The sequence below is a fragment of the Cyprinodon variegatus genome, unplaced genomic scaffold (assembly GCF_000732505.1).
Source record: "Cyprinodon variegatus isolate N-32 unplaced genomic scaffold, C_variegatus-1.0 Scaffold69, whole genome shotgun sequence".
In the NCBI taxonomy this organism is placed as follows: domain Eukaryota; kingdom Metazoa; phylum Chordata; class Actinopteri; order Cyprinodontiformes; family Cyprinodontidae; genus Cyprinodon; species Cyprinodon variegatus.
Window position 1 is genome coordinate 1,448,569 of NW_015150522.1, and position 17,142 is coordinate 1,465,710.

Genomic DNA, 17,142 nt, shown 5'->3' on the forward strand with positions numbered 1-17,142 from the left:
TTTCCCACATCATACTGAATCTGAGAATTAAAGTGCCAGGCAAAAATATCCAAATGCTTGAACTTTTCAATACTTTGAAATGATACAACCACTATCCTAGGTTTTTATTACAAGGATTTGATGTACTAGACAAATAAAAAGAAGAAAATTTAATTTAATCTTATTTTATAAAACAAAATCTATGAAGTTCAACTTACATTTACCACTGGTAATCTTAAATAAAAGCTTATACAACTGATTCCCTAAGAAGTCAACTAATTAATAGGGACATCCATCTCTAACAATTACAGAATCAAAAATAATCTTGTTACACATGCAATTTTTCTCTGGACCCTCTGTTCAAGCTGTCATCTAAAAACTGAGAGAATATTTCACAACTACAAGCCTATCAAATCATGGAGTTCTAAAAAACTAAGAAGTGCAGATTTATCTGAGAAGCAGGCAAGAGTCATTATAACTGGAGGAGCTACAGAAAATAGAGATCAGGTGATAGATTCAGTTCACAGAACAAATCTTATTCAATCGACTAAAATCTGGTCTTTAAGAAAGAATGCTCACAGGAAAACATTGAGAAGTCCTGCTTAAATGTATCAGAGGGAGTATAGGAAGCATGGCCAACATGTTAAAGAAGAATGTGCTCTGAGCTATTAAACTATTTGTTTGGCATGTCTTTTTTGTTTGTTTTATCTTCATGGTATTTATGGTTAGAATTTGACAAAATAAAGAATAAAAGCAAGGTAAAAATATCTGCAAAATACTTTGCCTTGCAGGAAACACGGTGTACACATATAACTCACATTGGAGCTTCTTTTGAAAAAAAAAGGTTTTCATTTATATAAAACATAGATTTAGTGTTGCAGTACACTTAAATTGTCATATATTACAATGTCACTTAGGAAACTTTGCAACTTCTAATTATATGGGTCTCTATTTGATGTTAGCCTAGCACCCTCTTGTGGTAATTTTTTGTAATCACAAGTGAAGCATGCTCCACAGGTGGTAAATTACTTTAGTTGTTTATACTTGCAAATTAAAGAATAAACGACTATCATTTATCTTATTGTCCTTTTATTAATTTTAACAAATTCTTTACAGTTTAATTCCAACGATAAACAAAGGAACAAAAAAACAACAAAGCTAAAATTGTTTTAATTTATTTAGCAGGGATTACAACAAACAAATACATTTAAAGATTTAGAAATTAATAATATACCTAAATAATGGGTATTAACATAATAACTTATTCGTAGTATGTTTTGATTTTCATAGATGTCAGTCTTAATAATAACACTGATTACGAGTAAATACATTTCAGCACCAAGGACAGAGACGCCTTTTGCTATCAATAAACTCATTGTTCTCATGAAGTTCTCGGTATTTTATTTACAGTTTCTGTCCTTAACAACACCTTTCTTAATTATAAGCATATTTTGAGTTGTTATATCTTTAGATTAAAATCGCTTCAGTTTTAAGCTTTGTTTTTGTTTGTTGGGGGGTTTGTTGTTGTTTTTTTTCCTGCCTGTTGGTTTCCTTTGTTTTTTGTGGGTTTTTGTTTTTTCTTTTGTTTTTGTTTTTTGTTTTTTTTACTGCATCACATGTGCTTGTTGCTGTTACAACGCTCAGCACCGATCGAGGCTCTTGTCCTGAAACCAGAGGGACATCAGGAACAGGAAGCTGCAGAAGAGGCAGCAGTGGTACACAGCGTTTTGCGACATTTTCACTCCTACTTTAAAAAAGAAAACGAATTGTTTTTAAAATGTGCGTTTAACGCATTAAAGCTCTTAATCATCGTCGGCTGTGCGCCAACTTTTTGTTCTTTTCATCCAATTTCGCGCGTTTGTTTTTAAGACCCTGCTAATCTAATACTACTTAACATCTCTGCGGTTTAAATCTCATCGTTATTTTCTTTCTTTCACTCTTTTTTTTATTTTATTTTATTTTTTTATTGTTTTGGGGGGAAACATGTCTCGGAAGAAGGCAGCTAAAGGAAAAGCGGCAAACAGTAAACAGTCAGCAGGCAGCCCCTCCGGGAGAGGCGCCGTGAAAGCTGCGAGGAGCAGTCCGAGCATCGTTCAGATGAACGGCGTGGTCCATCCAAGCAGACCCTCCATCAGCAACAGCAACGAGTTTTATGACATCGCTTTCAAGGTGAGATGAAAACAGCAGCGCAGGTCAAGCATATCACTTATTCTGCTGGAATGAAAGAATAAAAGAATAAAATGGGCGAGGGATAATTTGATAACACTGGGGTACCTTATCCAACCATTTCTACTTGTGCTTTTCCATGACTAAAACCCTATTTACCTCAATTTATCTGTTACACAAAGTATTTTCCTCTTTTGATGATGGATTTTTTTTTTAGAAGGGTGAACTGCAAGATTTTTTTTTATTCAGAAATGAAGTGTATAAAGATTGTACTCTTCTTAATAAAGGTAGTTTTCTTCTTCAGGTTGCAGACAGTAAGCAGTTGTGCATGTTGTCATGCTCAGCACGCAAATGAGTGGAGAGCTGCCACTTCAAAGATTCACAAACACAGATTTACACCCACAGATTCCCATTGTTTGCCTTTAAAACATTAGGATTTGCCACCTACTTCGTTTTTATGAAGTTGATGTTAAAAGCAAACGTATCAATGTCGCAGTGTTGCCATTTTAACATTAAATACCTATTAAACTTGCAAAAGAAAAACAAATTATTGGAGGCGATGTGTTTTATTCACCACATAGACCAATAGAACTATTTTACAAAATAATTTATCTGTAATCTTAAACTCAGCACCCTGGAGAAACGTATTTGAAAAATAAAAATAAAAGAATCAACCATTATATTTCTCCCTATGTCAGGGGTCTGCAACACCACTCCTCAAGTGCTACTGTCTGCAACTTTTTGGGTGCATTCCTGATTCAACACAGCTGAATCAAAAGGCTCAATTATCCCCTGGGCATGTCACTACATTTTACAAAGGTTAAAGCATTAATCATTCATTGGATTCAGGTGTGTTGGAGCAGGGGTGCGTCCAACAATTGAAGCACAGTGGCAGCCAAATACTGGAGTTGCAGACTCTTGCTGTATGTATTCTATGTGCAATATTAAGAAAGACTGAGAGTTTTTCTCTTAGGCCATAAATTGTGATCTTGTGTCACCAGAACACATTCTTCTGCAAGTTTGTCATCTGTCTACATGGCATATAAGAAACCAAAACTTGCTGATAGTTACCATTTAAACTGTAGCTCCCTTGATTAATTGGATGTGAGAGGTGGTTAAGGCTTTGAATATTGTTTTAAAAGTCTTCCTAACTTAAGCCCTGTCCTGTCTGCTGTGTTTCTTGGTATGCAAAATTCTGTATGTTCACTTACAGGTGTTAAAGGTAGTGCAATCTCTGTTTACAGTCAGAGACGACTCTTAGAGGATGACTCTCAAACAAAAATAAACTGTAACCCTTTATTCCAGATAGCTCAGGGAAATAGTTACAGAGATCAGTGCTGAGGTTTTATCCAGATAACATGGTCAAGGAATAAACAAAGTCATGGAATCATCTTTTTTTATAACACTAGGCGCACCCCTGATAGGGGGTGTGCACTGCCTCACATATCATCAGTAAAAAATGTGTCACAACTAGACTTGCACTGGTCAATAAGAGATGCACAGAATTTGGCTGATTTTACATGATCAGCAACAAATGGATCTGGTCGTTTTCTTGAGTTTTTCCCTGAGCAGACACATATTTTCTCCTTCCCTTGGTCCATGTTTGTTTTTGTCACATTGCTCAAAACAGGGGGACATATAACCTGCACAACAGAGGTAGGTAAGGCAGCGTTCTGGAGCTCAGGAAGTAGCAGCGCAAAATCAGTGTGAGAACACCAGCAGGGAGAGGCAAACAGCCGTGCCCTACTGAGAGGTTAAGGTACCACAGCTGGAGATCGGAGAAGAACAGCGGTATAGGGAGAAGCCTGCTAGGCAGACAGTGCACCAGATCGGGGGATAGGCCGGTGCTAGCCTCTAGAGGCTAACTGATGCAGTTGGAAGAAGGACAGTGGGAGACAAGTGCAGTTTGCAAAGAGGACAGAGCGGCATGGACAAGGCAGCAGCTGGCTGTTGTCTGCGCTAGATTTAGAATGAAGAAACAATCCTTCTAGGGCTAAACCAAAACGCCTTTTTTAAAAGCCACTCATGCACTCTTTAGAGCATTCCCCACTTTAGTCTATGTCATTACTTTCTCTATCTTCCATTTGGATTAAATGAAGCTCATCTACACTGCGTCCTTTATTTAAGTCAATTCAAGACACTTTCTCGTCTCCCAATTTTTTATACTTAATAATATAATTTCAATGTAGATTAGACAATAGAGTTGAAGTATGTATGGATTTCATGCTGGGATTGGTGATCAGCAATACTGGGATCGGCAGATACTGATTTTGGTGATCGGCTCTCAAATCCTGATCAGTGCACCTCTAGTCACCACTTGGGTGTTCACCATTAGCTTGTGTAAAATAACTTGCTAATTTTCACTGATTTCACAACCTGTAGCTTTATCTAATATCTGGCACAAAAGAGACTCAGTTCTACAGAGCTAGACTCTGTGACTTCTCAAGGTCATTATTTCCACTGGAAATGCTATCAGGACAATAAGTTGAATACATGTGCAAAACACACTTTTTATATTTAAATAGAAAATATGTAAAATCATGTATGATTTTTCTGCTGCATGTATGGTGTATTACTTTTTAGCTAAAAACTGTATAAGATTCAAAAAGGATAAATGTTGTTCCAAGGTCCTGTAACTCCCCTTGCTAGAATTGCTCTGCTTTTATCACTAATTAAACTTGTTTAATTGAAATAGCTGACAGACAAAAGCACAGGTTAAAGCAATAGCAGCAAAACAAAAGGGTGAGATTGTCAGGGCTTCTAAAACTGTGCATCTGCTCACTAACCCTGCTTCTCTGCGTCCCCCTCGCTCTGCTTCCTCTGTCTTTCATCTCCTGTCTGCTTCCTCTCTGGACCCTGGAGCCACTTCAGAGCTCCATATCTTGGTCCCACAGTCCCTTAGCTAACCTGATAACTGTAATCACATAAAACCTTTAATCAAATCACAACTTTGAATTAAACCATGCACGGCTGGTTGTGTCAAAGAAGCTTTGCAATGTATGTTTGTTCTACATGTAAGGACACACTTACAGCACGGATGTGGTCACAGTAGTCACAGAGTTATGTGTCTGCTCTTCAATACCAAGCAAAGAAATGCAGAGAAACTGCCACATCTTTATACCACTATGATGGATAGGTCTTCTCTCTTTTCTAGATGTAATTATTTATTATTATTCATGGTCTCAACACTTGGCACCAATCTCCCCATGTTTTCAAATGGATTATTTGGCTTTTTTTTTTTTTCTCTATGCAGGTTATGCTTGTTGGAGACTCTGGGGTTGGAAAAACCTGTCTGCTGGTCCGTTTCAAAGATGGGGCTTTCCTTGCTGGCAGCTTTATTTCCACTGTGGGAATCGACTTTAGGGTGAGTTTAAATCAATACCCCAAGGAAGCAATCACAAATTCTCCTACAAGCAATACATATCCTTTCATATTTTTCATGTTTAGTACTAATACTGAAACAGGGCCAGTCTCTAATAGGTTTCTTTTTAGAGCCATTCTCCGTCTTCAAATCCCAAGAGTTTTAAGTATGTCCCTGTGTCAGAAGAATGATATTGATTTCTTAAATTAGTTTGACATGTTTTAGTTTTACTGCCAGGGTGATCATGGTGTCTATCCTGCACTAGTTTTGTGGACTTTGATGGGCAAAGGGGGAGAAAAAATTTCCACTTTTTAACGAGATACCAAAGGAAACGAGTACATTGTTTCATCTTTTTTTATTTGATTAACAAAATTGCCCAAGGATAGGAATGCTTATTCATACCCAATCAGTAATGATGCATTGCATAAATTTAAATGTATTTGAAATGCATCAATATTTTAAGTTTACAAGTTGAAATCCATACTTTAGTTGGATCCCTTGATTTATTTTTTAATGTCTTGCAGCAAAATGGAACCCCAAATTCAATTCAATTGGAAATGCCAATAATCAACAAGACAAACAAACAACAAAATGTTTTGCTTATGTTGCGGTCTGTACATTCATTGGGAAGCCTGTTGACAAAACATCTGTCTAGCATACACAAAGGTCAGAATCATGCTCTGCGAAGAACATGTTTGCAATGGTTTTAATTGAAACTAGGAAACTAAGGAAAAAAGTGTGACACAAGCAACATGGCTTACTGCATCCTTTACAGGATTATAAAAAAAATCCAATTCAGAAGTTTAATAGAGATTCGGGAGGTGTGGACAGTAGCTGGACTCAGTGTTTTTCAAGCCTTCAGTACAGATGTATTCCTAGTTTCAAGCTCCTTCTGTGTGTCAGAGAGGTCTAACCTGGTTAAGGAGAAATTAAACTAAACTGCTGCTCCATGGTCTTTTTTCAGCTGAAATTAAGATTTCTATTTCATTAGGAAATCAATGTCCCATATAAGGGACCACAGAAACCAAGCTGCTGGAGGTCCAGTGAGTGGTTCCTACAGTTAACATTGATTTAGGGAACCATTTCATCTGCCGGTGATGGTCCCCTGAGCTTTATCAAGTCCAAACTACGATCAGCCATCTAGCGGGAAATATCTCAGCACTTTATGCTTCCCCCTGCTGACAAGCTTAATGGAGATGCTGATTCCATTTTACTTATTTCCATTATTTATGAATGAACGACTGATACACTTATTGATCCCACTCTATTGATTGCTGGGGAAATTCAGGTTTTTAGGCTTTCAAGAAACAACCTTAAAGACGGCAATAAACAGTCGACAACAATAAGACTATAAAATAAATGATGTATAAGGAAGCAATAAGCTATGTTCAATAGATACAGAGAGATAGTTGCATTATTTATGGAAAAAACATTTATAAAGATAGCATAAGACCATTGGTATTGCAGTGGCATTTGCAGTGATGAGAGGTAGCAAGGGTAGTAGTAATAACAGGCAGCACAAATATATCAGCAGGTTCTTGGTGCTACATAACAGGCTGTAGGTGTTAGTCTGAGCAGTTTCTATGAATGACCTGCACTATCTTTTCTTCCATTCGCATTTTATTTCCTCTATAAATATGTACATACATAATATGCATTCTCAGGAGGTTTTGGTTGCTGTTCAAGGACAGGACACTGAAAGCAAATGGTAATTGTTATTGGTTAGCAAAGGACAAGGAGCAGGATTAAATAAGTAGATGCTTCTTCCTACTGGAATTTTTATTCACTGTTTGGCTATTTTGCTTGTTGCTTTTCTTTATTCTAATTATCTCTTTATTGAATTTTGTTTGATTTCTGTTGTTTTTTGTTGCTCATTTCCTAACTAAATATTTCTTAGCATGAGCTAATAACTTTCCATTCAGCCCAAAGAACCAATGCCCATTTAATGTCCAGCGTAAACATACAGTATTCCCTTATTTTTGTTATCATTTGTATTGTATTCTGTAATATTTAGATACCTTAAAATTTTTATTTTCTTTAGCTTTAAGCCACAATTCCTCAAAATAATTGCTAACAAAACAAATTTATTATTTTGTGAAATCCATGAATAAAGTAAATCTGTCATTTATGTATTATTACTATTATTCATTGAGAGACAGTTGTATTGAATTGTATTGTACCATTGTCCCATGATAATACATTGTGCAGCATATTGGTATCCTAATGCCAAACTCCCTTCTTCTGTGAATTCACTGCCCCCACCTCAGACTGATTTAGATTTACAGATTTATTTGTGCTCTCCTGAAATTCTCTCCAATTTGTAAACATTTTAAATAATCCAATTCAGCTCTGCAGTAGATTTGTAATCTATTTAAGTCTAACTTACAACAACAAAAAAGCAAACTCACAGTGCACAAAAATATAAATTTCAACCCCACATTATTCGACTTGCCGCCTGAAAAGTCATCGGCTGCAGATAAATTACTCTGAGGGCATTGACCAGCATCTCTGAGTTGCTGTGCATTCAGCAGAAATCCACATGATAGATACCTGTGAACATGACTTCTTGTTTCATGCATTGATCATTCAGTTTTCACTTTTGAAAAGAGAAGACAAAGAAAAGAAAAGCTAGCACAACTGCCAGGACATGACTGCAGAATTTTAAAAGTCAGCAGTTTAAATATCGGTTACTGCTCCTCTGCACTCAGACGGTTTACAAATAAAAACCAAATTGCTGAAATATAAGGGAACTTAACTCACAATTGGAGATATAAAACAAAAACAAATTCTGCTTCTAATGTTGGTCAATTTTTGGCCGCTGTGGCTCAGTGGGCATAAGCAGTCATTTGGCAACTGGTTGATGGAGAATCCAATTCCAGCTCGCCACCGCATGTCAAAGGGTCTTTGGGCGAAATACTGAACCCCATGTTGCGCACCAATCTGTGAATCAGTCTGCGAATGAACAAATGTAATTCAATGGAAAAACTGTCTGAATGGTTAAAAACTAAAATAACCCATGCAAATGCAATTTTTTTGTGTGTAAGATACTTAGAACACATTCATCTGTGATTGAAATAATGCTCTTTATTTATTCATCTTCACACGACTGATCAGGGATTAAAGTTGCAGGGTTTTAAAAGTTTAATAAGACTGAAGGCAAAATAAGCTTTTTCATGCGGTAATCATGCGGTCATTGTTTGTTCAGGTTGAGTTTAACACCTAAATTTACTGTTTTGGACCTTCTTATATTAAATGTTATCATAAAAGCTTGGCATATATATATATATATATATATATATATATATATATATATATATATATATATATATATATAGACATGCATGATTTTATATTTTCTTATTCTTTTTTTAGATTGTAATTGCAGTGTGACTATAAACAGATTATAAAGATATGAATTAAACATGTGACAATACCTAAATGTTTATTAAGCTTTCGAAATGAATGCATCATCTCAGCATTTTCCTTAGAAGGGATGCATGTCAGTAGCCAGGTATACTTGGAGAACTTTACTCTTAAATATGAAAAGAATAACAAAATCTTTTGGTTTTCGCCAAAGACTTGTGTAAAATGCTAAACATTAAGCAGATGTCTATGAGCTAAACTCTCACACTAAGTTAGATGAGAGCTTGGCAAACGATAAGCAGACAGACAGAGAAGGACACAACCATCAGAGATGGTATATTTCAGCCAAATGCTATGTTTTGGCCTAAATCACACACAAATCTAGCTAGAATTTTGTTATTTGCAGTAACATTTTGCTTCAAAGGTCAGGCAAACTTTGTTTTTTGTTTTGTTTTTTTAAATACAACTGTTGTAGAAACTCCAGATTATTTCACACTATTCCTTTTTTTGGTTGGTAACCACTTTGTTTCTGAACCCAAAAGACAGCAATCTCCAATGTTCCAGACTTTATCTCTATGCCTATGAGGCTGCTAAACTGGGTTTTGTGCAACCTGCGGCAGGAGGCTCAGAGGCTGGAGGTTCTGGGAGTTATGTCAGTTAAGAAGAGACCCATAAAACAGAATGCAATGGAGACCAACAAACCCTCCTGCTGAAAAATTAAGGGTGAGAACTGATGGACCCTGGACTCTCTTTAATTACCTGCAGTCTCTCTTCAAGTATTAATAAATTATCATAAATAAATAAATTAAATAAATGTCCTTGTTCAGAATTACTGATCAGTAACTCTTTTATAATAAATTACTTATTCATCAGTCAAAGTGTCAGTCTTGGGATTTGTAAATGAAATGAATTCTACAAAACTTATATTCCTCTGATTCTTTTACACTAAGTATGCAAGTAGAGGTTTCTGATTGCATAAATGATTTACATATCAGAAACATTTTTGATACATTTAAAACTAAGAACGTTTCATAAAGAAATCTTACTAAGTAGCCTTAGAAGTTGCTGCTGTGATGCATAATTTCTGAGTCTTTGTTTTTCACTGCATCAGTTTAAAGTCGTAGTATTGCTGTAGAAACAATAGGGGTGTAATGATACTTTGACCAATATTCAATATATCAGTTAAATAACAATTCAGCTTTATTCATGTAAAATCAAAGTTTTACTCAACATCATCATATTTAGGATATGATAGCTCCTGTTAGGGCCGAGCAATAAATCAAATTTATTCAATTATCTGATGTTTTTAAAAATTCACGATTTAAAATTTTGCTAAATCATAAAATCGAGGAAGTCTTTTTTAGTTACGCGTTTGCTTCTGCTGCCTCTTTCCTCCTTCCTCCCGATAGCATGCTGCACTGTTTACTCGCGCCATGGCCACTGCCCAATCTGAAGAGTTGGTATCGCAAAAAGGGACTTGTGTTTCGCCAATTATATGTAAGTGGTTCGACGTGTCGATGTGTAGCAGACTACAGTTGTGTGCAAGGTTTGTCAAAATGGAATGAAAACCAAGAATAACAGCCCAACTGACTTGTTTCAGCATCTCTGGCAAAAGCACCCAACAGAACGGGAGCAGCACATGCAGCTTTGGGAGTGCAGGGTCGGTAGCATGTGCAAAGACAAACACAACTACGACAAGAAAACGCAACAAACCCTGGCTGCCTCATTTTCTAAAGAGGTGCTGTATGACAAGTGTAGTGTGTAGTGGAAGCAAATGACCGACGCTGTGGCTGTTCATATAGGGATGGACATGGTGATGACTATTTACATAGTAGAGAAGCCTGGCTTCCCAAATATGACCCGCAGAGTCACAAATACATTGCAGTGGTTGAGCTACCAAAACTGTACAATGAAACACAACAAGCGCTCTGTGAAAAGTTAGACTGCTTTGTTTTTTGGAACTACTACAGACCTCTGGTCCAGTCGATCTCTTCAGCCATACATGAGTTTAACTGCATCATATCAGCGTGAACTGGGCTCTAAACAGATGCTGTTTATAAAGCACCTACTTCCCAGAAGGTCAATACAAGTTATTGACTGTTTGATCAATTGCATATTTCAGCAAATTAAGCTCTTTTTTCTTGAACTTATACTGGGGGGAAATTATTTACTGATAAAAAATCAGCACAATTATTGTTGGGTGAAGATTTGTGTTACTTGCACTAGATTCATGTTATGAACATTTAAGTTTAAATTGTTTTACAATACAATTATTGTTAGTTAAATATTTGTTACGTACTTTGCACAATATATTTTTGAATAAAGTAAACCCATATTAAAATACATTCATGTAGTTTTTAATACTTTAATTAATATAAATTAAAATCGTAGTCGTCCAAGATGACAAAAAAAGTTTGAGATTTTATTTTTTAGCCATATCGCCCAGCCCTAGCTCCAGTTGTACCATGTCAAAATGTGATAAAGCTGGTGGTTTACTTCTCTATAAAAAAAAATAAAAGTATATTTTTTATTTAAAAAATCTATCTCTGATACCTTTAACGATGGATATAGAAAATGATTGTGGATTTAAAGGTGATAGCTACAAGTTTGACTCCTCCCGGCCAGTAAGTAGTACACTCTCCCACTCTTGTTTCGCTCTGATCATCAGTCAGTTGCCAGGTCAGCTAATACTAATGCTGATGCAAACCTTTGGTTAGTATTGACTAACGTTTGCTAATGGCTGCATTGGCGTGTTTGTTAATGAAAACATTTAACCTACCGTTTCAAAATAAAAGTGTAATTCTCCTCATGCCTTCTGAGCCCATTTTCTTACTCAAAGACTTGACCAATGTTCACCCCTGTTTGACCTCTTTTTTATTTGTTTTTTAGCTTGATCCTGTGAAATTTTCTGGAAGTAAAAAAGCCAATTTTCCAGCTCCACTGCAGACCTACTAGGGTATGGCAATGGCTTAGCTCCATCTCACATGACTAACAATTCCTATTGTAGCAAATTCTTTTCCTGCTAACAAGAATAAAATACACTGCTTTAAAAAATAAAAGGAATACTCAAATAAAACATTCTAGATCTGAATGAATGATATTCTCACTGTGTACTTTGTTTACACAAACATTATCAATGGAAATCCAATTCTTTTACCAATTTAGGCCTGGATTTAGAGTCACACAGAAAATTAAAGTGGACAAACACTACAGGCTGCGCATTCTCATGATTAGGTGGTCTCCTCCCAAACCTGTTGCAACATGACATTGGTGGATAGATTGAGCCAGTCTGTCCCAGATGTGCTCAATCAGATTTCGGTCTGGGGAATGGCTGGGCCAGTCCATAGCTTCAATGCCTTCACCTTGTAGGACTTGCTGACACACCCCAGCCACATGAGGTCTAGCATTGTCCTGCATTAGGAGGAACACAGGACCAACTTTAATCAGCATATGGTCTGGGAAAGGGTCTGAGGTTCTTGGTAACCCATGCCAGTCACATTACCTCTGGCAAGCACATGGAGAGGTGTGCGGCCCACAAAGGAAATGCCACCCCACACCAATGTTGACTCACTGCAAAACTAGTGGTGTTGAAGGATGCTGCAGGCAGCAGATCGCTCTCCACATGTGAGGCTTTGCACGTCTGTCACATGTACTCAGTGTGAACCTGCTTTCATCTGTGAAGAGGCAGGGGGCCAGTGGCAAATTTGCCGATCCTGGTGTTCTCTGGCAAATACCAAGCATCCTGCACGGTGTTTGGCTGCGAGCACAACCCTCATCTGTGCACGTCGAGCTCTCATACTATCCTCATTGAGTCGGTTTCTAATCATTTATTGAGAAACATGCACATTTTTGGCCTGTTGGAGGTCATTTTGCAGGGCTTTGGCAGTGCTCCTCCTGCTCCTCCTTACACAAAGACAGACGTAGCGGCCCTAATGCTGGTTTGTTGCCCAGCAGGCTCTGATGTACTGGCCTTTCTGCTGTTAGCACCTCCAGCTTCTTGACGCTGACAGACACAGCAAATTTCTAACCACAGATCGGAATTGATGTGTCATCTTGGATCATGCTACTTTGATTGTAAAAGCATCACCATCATTCAAATGGGACTAAAATATCAGTCAGAAAGCATAGATACTGAGAAGTGGTCTGTGACCCCCACATGCAGAAAAACTCCTTTAATAAGTGTGTCTTGCTAATTGCCAACCATTTCCACCCGTTGGCTATTCCATTTGCACAAAAGCATGTTATTGTCAATCAGTGATGCGTCCTAAATGGACAGTTTGATTTCACAGAAGTTTGATTTTGTTGAAGTTATATTGAGTTGTTTTACGTGTTTTATTTTTTTGAGCAGTGTATATATTTTAGATCTGTCATAATTTATTTAAATATTATTAATATGCCATTTATTTCTCTCTGCAAAATTATTGCTCTTATTCTCCACCACTCTAGATTCTGTGGACATGTTATTTTTCTAAAAAATATTGTTTTGATGAAAAACCTGTAGTTATGACCTTTAACTTTGTGAAAGTTAGTATTTTAGTTTTATATTTTTTCTTAAGCTCTTTTAAGGCCCATTTGCCACCTGTTTCAGTTGAACATCACTTTCTGAGCCCAGTGGCCCTGAGTGTGGGTTGCATGTGTTTGTAGGTGGATGAGTAGTTGGTTTATTTACTTATGTAACACCTGGCATAACTCACTCATTTAGGTCAATCTAAGGACACCAAAAGCCTTCATCGCCTTTCTCTCTCTGCCTGTGACTTTTTACTAATGGGTAGGACAAACTAATATCCCTCCCTGTTTTTTTTTTTTAGTTTTGTGTTTATTCTTTTTGACTTGTTAACTATTTTGAATTTGATATAACATTCCAGCTATTTTATGCTCAGTTTTGGTAAATGGTCGAACTTTTTCTATAGAGTTTTATAGTTTTCTATAAGTGAAATAGTTCCCACAAAACTCAATAATTAAATGTATTTTCAACCTGCTTTAGTTTCACACAGAAATATACTTTGATTGCATAAATGTAAAATATCACATTTTTCCAGCTGTTCAAGTTGTATTAATAGGTTTTTGCTTGCGGAGTCCAGAGACCAGGGCTTTGACAAAAGCATAACTTGTTTTGTTTTTTTTCCTTTTCTTGGAGAGTCAACAGAGATTGTGAAATGGGAGTTTATTATTTTTGTGGAAGACAGTTTTGATTGCCTTTGTTGTTTGAAACAAAACACAATTTGCTTTGCTCTGGGATTTGATTTGGTTCCCACTTCAAAGCTGCAGCAACTTTTATAATTCTGTCCATTTTTTTATTCTACTTTCCTGTTATTTAAATCTCAACATGTTATTAGGATCAAAGTTCTTTATCATATTCTTTGTCTTAAACAGAACCAAGTTCGGTTCTCAGTTCATCTCAGTTCAGAATGCAATTTTACATTTTAATATGTATTTGTAAAAATAGACTTCTGACCCAATTATGACAGAGGTGACTGCTATTTATCAACAATATTGTTTATGTATCACAGTAGTATATCAAAGTTCTGTGGCACATTTATGTAAATGTTATGGTATGAATTTAATTTATTGGATGCAAATTGTTCTCTATAGCTGCGTAATGAAAGAAACACTGAGACAATATTAATATTCTAGATATCATCTTTGGTTTCCTGAGAATGTGTTATTAAATTAACTTTATACATCTCCACAATAGTAACTATTTGCTGCCACTGTGATATTTTCTAAACCTGTCGACAAATAAAAGAACAGTTTCCACAGAAAAAAAAAACAAAATAAAACTGAGACAATAAACAAAACAACCTGTCCAGGATGAGTGGATGTGGGTCTTGGCAGGAGGGTGAGAACAAAAAACCAGGGTCCAAAATAAAACAACCCACTAAAGGTGGGCCACGACAAAGCTCTAGGTGACTGCGATGAAGAAGAGCCTATGGAGGCCAGCGTCTGTGGCACAGTAACCTGAAGGGCTAGCATCGCAGCAGTAGGAACCCACAAAGAGGAACCGCAGCTTGAGACCCACAAAGAGGTGATGCAGATTGAGACCTACAAAGAGGCGCCACCTTTGAAGACCCACAAAGGGGCGCAGCTGCTGAAGACCCAAGAAGAGGCATTGCTTGTGAAGATCTGTGAAGTGGCGCCGCTGCTGAAGACCCACAAAGCAGCGCAGCTGCTTAAGACCCACGAAGAGGCGTTGCTTGTGAAAATTTGCAAATAGGTACCACTTCTAAAGACCCATGAAGAGGAATTGGAGGTGAGGGATGCCTACAGAGAGGCCTTGGAGCCCAGGAAAACCAACGGAGGCCCATTGAAGATGAGTAACACCCACAGAGGGGCCTTGGAGATGAGGAACGCCCATGCAGGGGCCTTGGAGGAGAATGAGCATTGAGCTCTGACTCAAGGAAAGGTCTGATATAGAGCAGCAGTGTCATAGGATGGAAAACTCAGGTGTCTCAGGGTGGCACAAAGCAAGTTCAGGTTTCTCTGGACAGCACGGTGGGGGCTCAGGGGGCTTTGGACATCAAATAGTGGGCTCACTAAGATCATCTGACTCTGGATGGATTTTACCAAGAGGATCTGACTGGAGAGGAAGCCCTAAGAGGATCTGACTCTGAAGAGGAGTCACCAAGGAGCCCTAACTCTGGGGCGGATCATTAGGAGACTCTAATTTTCAGAAGGGCCCACTAAAAAGGCTCTAGCTCTGGGACTGGCCAACTAAAGGGCCTTGGCTCGGTGACTGGACCCTTAAAGGGTTCTGGTTCTGGAATGGCTTGCTGACAAGGAGCTTCTAGCTCTGGAATGGTTGAAAAGGGTAATTAGTATATTCTGTCTTGCAACTACCAAGCATCATAAATTAGACTATACTTACAAATTTTAGTTGATTGCCATACAAACAGCTCTGATTTCGTACACTGAACATTAATGTCCATATTTAATCAGATGTTTCACCATTAATGGGAAAACTATAAGCTACACAACGTGCTTAAATTAGGTTATTGTTTTTGTTTTCGGTTGCCAAAATTGACAGAGCAGGGACAGTAAGATGTTTTATCGCATACCTGCTGCCACTGCTAGACAAAAAGTACTACAGTAGCTGGTTAAAAGCAGAGCCTTTTTTTCAGACTGTTAAATTCTGCTACTAACTGCAACTGCAAGAATGATTGAAACTATCAATCCATATCAGGGTCAATGTTTCATTTATTTTTTTGGACAAATCTAATAAGTGCCCTCATACTTAAATCCTTTAGACAGTTATTATTTCAAATGTCAATAATAATTTATCTCTCTAGAAAGAGAATGCAGTTCTAATGTAAATGAGTTGATTCAGCTTGTAACAAGTGATTTAATTAAATATAGCCTACTTAAATTTCCTAGTTTATTAGTTGAACCATGTTAAATGTATTAGTTTTGTTTCATTTAATTTAAGTACTTGTTACCAATCGAAGCAACTCATCAGTGTAGCTGAAATTTTCATATGAAGAGTGCATTGCAAGATTTGGTGAGATGATGGTGAGATCATTGTTTGATATTCAGTACCATTTTAAAAGGATACTCCTCTTTTTTTGCATCCTTCCTTGTTACTTTCTAATGTAACTCTTCCAGTATGCTTTTATTTATGAATTATTATTCAAACTAAAGCTGAAAACGTTCACAGTTCTGTTCCAGTTTATCTTTAACACACTGAGGTTTAATTTATGTATAATTTTCCAAAACGACTTAATTCTGATGTAACATCTTAATCTCATGGATTGTGATATCTAACAAGATCTTTTGTAATGTCCTACATTTTGCAACAAAATATTTCAGACCTGTTTCACAAAATGATACATTTCCCACCTTAACATGGCCATACCTGCTATATGGCACTGAACAGTATGATAAATAAACAAGTCTAGAAAATAGATACAGATTGATTTGTTTCTTATTATCTGAATTAATAAATCTTTTTAGATGTCAAGGTAAAGATTTCAAATCTACATTTCTGTTCCTCTTGTAACTCTTTCTTCCATCTGTACTTCTTTTCCTCAATTTCAATCCAATCTCTTTTTGCATGCAACCTCAGTGCCTATCTTCTTTGTCCTTCTGCTTTGTGACTGGAAAATCAATCTTGGAGAACATCCTTACTTCTAAAATGTCCTTGAAGTATAGAGTTAAAGTGGTTAACTGGCTTTGAAAATACAAGCGACAGTGCAAAGGCATATTACTTTAAAAGGATACACACACACACACACACACACATATATATACATATATATATACATATACATATATATATA

General features: G+C 36.9%; 1 protein-coding gene across 1 annotated transcript in view; it reads left to right on the forward strand.

The window, feature by feature from the left end:
* Positions 1 to 1,669: 1,669 nt before the first annotated feature.
* The window catches only part of LOC107083124 (ras-related protein Rab-26-like), a 72,146-nt gene continuing 56,673 nt past the window's right edge, over positions 1,670 to 17,142 (forward strand). Inside the window, exons 1-2 of the mRNA XM_015372123.1 lie at positions 1,670 to 2,148; positions 5,399 to 5,509. Of these exons, the coding sequence (XP_015227609.1) occupies positions 1,963 to 2,148; positions 5,399 to 5,509 (297 nt within the window). The 5' untranslated portion in view covers positions 1,670 to 1,962. The remainder of the gene's footprint in view (positions 2,149 to 5,398; positions 5,510 to 17,142) is intronic.